At 53.7% G+C, this 5,884-nt stretch overlaps 1 protein-coding gene across 2 annotated transcripts in view; it reads right to left on the bottom strand.

Moving 5' to 3' along the window:
* The window catches only part of PLEC (plectin), a 56,994-nt gene that overhangs the window by 48,711 nt on the left and 2,399 nt on the right, over positions 1-5,884 (bottom strand). Inside the window, exon 1 of one of the 2 annotated variants that reach the window (XM_012813072.2) lies at positions 5,133-5,254. The exons of the other annotated variant lie outside the window; for it this stretch is intronic. Within the exon in view, the coding sequence (XP_012668526.1) occupies positions 5,133-5,217 (85 nt within the window). The 5' untranslated portion in view covers positions 5,218-5,254. Of the gene's footprint in view, positions 1-5,132; positions 5,255-5,884 lie in introns of those variants that run through there. 2 annotated transcript variants of the gene reach the window in all.

The raw sequence follows: 5,884 nt of genomic DNA, 5'->3' as shown, positions 1-5,884 counted from the left end.
CCCAGCTACTTGGGAGGCGGAGGCAGGAGACTCGCTTGAACCCAGGAGTTGGAGGTTGCTGTGAGCTGTAATGCCACGGCACTCTATCCAGGGGGACAGCTTGAGGCTCTGTCTCAAAAAAAAAAAAAAAAATAGAACCAAAAACCTCAATGTAAAAGCTAGAACTATAATACTCTTAGAAGAAACACTGGCATAAATCTTCATGACTCTGGATGAGGTGATGGTTTCTCAGTTATGACACCAAAACCAAAGGCAACCAAAAAAAGAAAAAAAAAGATAAACTGGACTCATAATAATTAAAATACATGTGCTTCAAAGGTCACCATCAAAGGCAATCCACAGAATCAGAGAACATTTTGGAAATCATATATCTGATAAGGGATTTATACATAAAGAACACTTACAACTTAATAATAACAATACAAAAGCCTAATTTTAAAATGAACAAAGGATTTGGATTAGACATTTCTCAAAAGAAGATACATAAGTAACCAGCATAAGTGTTGAGCACATGACATGAAAAAGTGCTCAACATCATTAGCTATAAGGAAGAGCAAATCAAAATCACAATGAGATACTACTTCACACCCACTAGGAAAGGGCGTCTATAATCAAACGTCAGTAACAAGTGTGGGTGAGGATGTGAAGAAACTGGAAGCGTCACACACTGCTGTTGGGAATGTAGAACAGTGCAGCTACTTATAAAAAACAACCTGGTAGTTCTTTGGGGGTTTTTTTGGTGTTTTTTTTTTTTTTTTTGAGACAGAGTCTCACTTTGATGCCCTTGGTAGTGTGCCGTAGCATCACAGCTCATAGCAACCTCAAACTCTTGGGCTTAAGTGATCCTCTTGCCTCATCCTCCCAAGTAGCTGAGACTACAGGCGCCCACCATAGCACCTGCTTATTTTTTAGAGATGGGGGCTCACTCTTGCTCAGGCTGGTCTCAAACCTGTGAAGCTGAGGCAATCCACCTGCCTCAGCCTCCCAGAGTGCTAGGATTATAGGAATGAGCCACCACACCCAGCCTAACCTGGCAGTTCTTCAAATGGTTAAATATAGAATTAGCACATGACTGAGAATTTTTACCCTTAGAGAAATTAAAAAATACATCCACACAAAAACCTATATGCAAATGTTCACAACAGCATCATTCTTAATAGCCAAATGGTGGAAACAATCCAAATATCCATCAACTAACAAATACATAAGCAAAAGTGGGTGCACCTACACCACGAGAGGAGGTACAGATGTGTGCTATACTACAACACCAGGAACCCTGAAAGCATTATGGTAAGTCACAGAAGCCAGACACAAGATTGTATGATTCCGCATATGAAATAGTCAAAAGAGGCAGGGGCTGGGTGACAAAAATGTTCTGGAATTGATGGTGATGATGGCTACACAACTCTGAATATACCAAAAACCACCGAATTGTACACTTTAAATGGGTGAATTGTATGGTGTCTGAATTACATCTCAATAAAGCTAGTAGTAAAAGCAGCAATGCTTAGCATGAGGCCAACCTAATCTGCTGACACAGAGAGCCAGTGGCTGCAGAGGACATCACCCTCAGAGCTCACTAAAGGGCAGGCCACATCTCTGTATTGTCTCTCTCTCCCAGAGATGAGACTCTCACCATTTTTCATGCACTTCTACAGTACTTGATTTTTTTTCTTTCTTTTTTTTTTTTTTTTAGCATATTTTACTTCTGACGGTAAATGCAGACCAAAAAACTCACTCCTGATATCCCTGAATAACCGCTAGCCTCTGCTTCTGCCAGCTGAGCTCCAGCCACCCTAACCCACTCACCCATGCAAATGTCCTGCAAATTCTGGCCAAGGGCCTAAGGCCAATGTCAAAGACAGAGATAAACCAAGCTAGGAGGCCAGGATGGGAAAGAGTGGGAACACAAGAGGAGAGGTCCAGGCACAATGGCAACAGGAAGTCCCAGGGCCTCTGAGAGTCTTGAAGAAAGCACAGGCCAAACACATGGCAAGTGCCCCAGGGACACACTGATGCTCCTCCTGGCCCTCTTCAGCCCCACTTTTTTCCCAGACAGGAGATCTCCCAGGTGGGTGCATCTTACAGGGACTGACTCTACCCACCCACCAATAATACTCACCTCTGCCTTCCCCTCTCACATTCACTAGCCCTTCTGGGATCATCTCATAGCATGGTCGGCATCCCCAAGCATCCCCAGCACGCTGACTCTTCTTCCACCCTAGTCCTATCCCTAACAAGACAACCTCAAAGTCTCTACTCCCAGCTGCCCTGGCCCCTGGCTGACTTACTGCCCATTCCCCACCCTGCACCTTGTACCCTGACCCCAAGGACAGGCCCTTCCCCTGTGTGTGCAGCACTGCCTAGGGTCCAGGATGCTCTATCTTCACCAAACACCCTCCTTTCCCATCACCTACATTATCTCCCTACCCTCCCACACCAGACCACAGGCCTCTTCAGGCCCCCGTGGCATAGCCAGGTGGCTCAGCCTCTGTGAGCTATCACAGGCCAAGCCCCGGGGGTTAGAATCCCATTGCCACTGGCTAGCTGGCTGCAAGACACTAGCCCACAGTCAATGCAAGGAATGCCCCTCCCATGAGGCACCCACAGCTCTCCCACCATAGCCCCAGTGGCCTCAGTCCCTGAGGAATCAGCCCCTGAAGAGAAGGAGGGAAGAATGTGGAGAGCTGAGGGGCAGACAGAAAGTTGAACACGTTCTGAGAAAAGTACAACTGACCAGCTGCATAAGGAAGACTGGGGATTTCCAGGGGAGAGCCAGGGAGTGAAATGACGTGTCCAGGGTAGGGCCTGAGAAGCAGGGGGTGAAGGTCACTAGAGTGAGGGTCAGATAGGGAGGTGACATCTCCCTGCCCTGAGGGAGGGCGGTGCTGGGGGCAAGTGCCAGAGCAGGGAGGAGGTCAGGAAGCAGAAGCCAGAGCTATCCTCAGCTGGGCAGAGGTCCCTGGTAGCAGGTCTGGGCCTCCCTGCCCTCCTCAGAGCAGGCCAGTGCTGAGGTGGGCCCAGAATGAATGGCACTCCCGAACCCTTTTTCTAGCTGCACACAATAGAGGGGATTCTCAGATACTGGCTGGCCAATAGCAGGTGCCATGTCCTCCTCTCTTCCCTGAGAACACCCTCCCACAACACCTTTACCCCAGAGACAGGGTGGACAGGCTCCAGCCCTAAGACAGGTCTAAGAGGCCTAGATAGGTATGGGACACATGGGGACACATGGGGCCACCTCTGGCCTCCCCTAGGCCACTCCTCGGCTTTGGTCTATGCCTCTCAGCCACAGGCACCAGCCCAGCCCCTTTCCTGCCTCCATGTCTTAAGCTGGGAGCTGAGGTGCTAGGTACCTGGTACATCCCATAAAGAGCCTTAGAGACTCTCAGGTCAATACCACACAATGCAGGCAGCTGCACCACCATGTGACGATCTCCTCTTGGGCCAAGCACCCCAATGTTCACACATAGGACCTAGGCAAGAGTCCCCACCCCCTTGTCAGCCCCCGTCACCAAGCCCATGAGACAGACATGGGCCAAAACAGCCCTGAGTACCTGGTACCAACCCTGGCCTCCAGGTGAGCTGGGCTGAGTGGAAGGGCGCAAACATAGGACCCAGTTACCTCTAGGGATCCATCGGGACCCTCTTGGATAAATCTGAAGTAGGTCCCACCCCATAAGAGGAAGAAACAGAGCCCTTTGGGCCAGGACTGCTTCAGCAAATGACCAGGACAGGCTCTGGCACCACACACAATCCAGAGACCTGATCAGATTAAGGAGGGTTCCAGAAGGAAACACTAGTCTACACAGGTACCCCCACTTTAAACCAAGCGGCCAGTTCATAAATAGTTCTACCCTGGGATTTTCCAGAAAGGCTGTGGCCCAGGTAGGCGGCTGCTTGCACCCATCTCTGTCCAGGTGGGCCCTCCAAGGCAGGGCCAGCATGGAAAGTGTGAGCCCAGGCAGGCCTCCTGGCATCCCCAGGGTGCAGTGGTCAGGTACCCACTCTCACAGGAGCATCTCCGCTGGTTTAGGAGACCTGATCACACAGGCAAACAGGACCACATTGGCAAAGAGGACCATAGCAGCACATCTGCCCTGACCAGGAAAGCTGGCCATGGGGTACACAGGGAAGAGATGAGGCCCAGGCACTGTGAAACCTACCCTGGCTAGCTGGGTGCGGTCATAGTGGAGAGCAGAGCCATAGAGATCCGGGCAGAGCCCCAGCAGGACCTCTCTCCCTGAGCTGCCCTTGGGGGCAGAGCCAGCAAAACCGGCTGCAGGAAGCTGGAACCTGCTGTGGTCAGCCACTGCCCAGGGCCCTCACCCCGACCCTCCAGAAGAAGCTCATTCCCAGGCCTCTAAACCTCTATGGGCTGGGAACCAGAGCTGTGTCCATGCCTACTCTGAGCCCCACAATCCAAACCCAAGCCAGGCAGCTGGGCTGCAAGCATAGCTGATAGCCATGAGGACCTGAGCAGTCCAGAGGCTCCAGGCAGGCAAGGAGCAGGACAAGGGGGTCTGCTCAAGCCACATAGTGGGTAGGCAGGCCATTCCCATGTTCCTCTAGAGAGGACCAAGGGGCTGCTCTGAGTTACCCAGCCCACAGCTGCCCCCCAGGGATAGAGAAGGGGTGTCCCAGGGGTTTTTGCCAAAGAAGAGTGGCAGGTCGGGCCTAAGCCAGTTTGGGGAGGTGAGGAGAGGCAACAACTATGTAATCCATTGCCAGGCAGCCTCAGACACCCTTGCCCATGGGAAGGCACCCCAGAGGAGGGGCAGCCGATGGCTCAGTCTTGACCCACGTGTCTGCTGGCTATGCACACTGGACCCTGACAATCTCTGCGGGCACCCACCCACGCGGCGTCCCACCCCACTCACTCATGCATGCCTCAGGATGTCCTATTAAGGGCATGGACGGTGGGGCTCAGCAGAGCACGCCGGTCCCTTCCCTGGGAGCCAGCAATGGGGGACGAACAAGGCTGGCGAGGCCGGCAGAGTGGCCGGGCTCTGGCTGGGCCGCGATTCGGAGGGTCCCCATGGTTAAGGCGGTCAGCAGCCAGGCTGTCAGGCTAGCCGACCTGGAGCGGCGAAGCCAGATGGCAGGGCGCCCGGGCCGTGGAGGTGCCGTACCTTTGTACTTCTCTCGCACCTCCTCGTAGGCCTGGATGAAGTCCTGCTCGTCGGGCGGCGGGCCGAGAGGCAGCAGGGCGGCCATGCCGACAGGCGCGGGACTCGGTGGCACGTAGGGAGCTTCCACCCCAGCGGCCTCCCTGTCCCTGCGGCCGCGCGCGCCGCTTAAAAAGGCCGCTCCTGCCCCGCCCCCGCACCCAGGATGCCCCACGGGCGGGGCGGGGCCCAGGGGAGCTGCAGTCAGCGCCTCGCCCCGTCTGCCAAACTAGGGCTGGTCGCAGGGCTCCGAGACTCGGTCCCACAAGCGTCCCAGCGGGCGCACACTCCTTCCTGCTCCCAACTCAGTAGCGGCCCGCGACGGCACGAATTCCTCAGGTCACAGCCCGGAGGCGGCTCCCTGCCGAGGCAGCGCCCCGGGCGCAATCTTGTCCTCTTCCCTCCCTAGCTCCTGGGCTAGAATTCTCCCACTGCCAACTCCAGTACATCAACAGCTCTTAAAACACAAGTACTCATAAGAAGGCTGCAATAGTCCATTTACACAAGAAAAAAATTGCTTGGTGAGAAAAAAGAAAAAATTGGCTGGGTGTCCGGGCTGTCTGTCCCAGCCACCAAGAGCCAGAGGTGGGAGGACTGCGTGAGCCCAAGAGTCCAGCCTTGGCAATACAACGAGACTCCATCTCTTTAAAAAATATATGAAGGGGCTCGGCGCCTATAGCTCAACCGGCTAAGGCGCCAGCCACGTACACCTAAGG

Source organism: Otolemur garnettii, unplaced genomic scaffold (assembly GCF_000181295.1).
Source record: "Otolemur garnettii isolate 467f Iridium unplaced genomic scaffold, OtoGar3 scaffold00245, whole genome shotgun sequence".
Lineage (NCBI taxonomy): Eukaryota > Metazoa > Chordata > Mammalia > Primates > Galagidae > Otolemur > Otolemur garnettii.
This window is presented reverse-complemented; position numbering and strand designations above follow the sequence as displayed.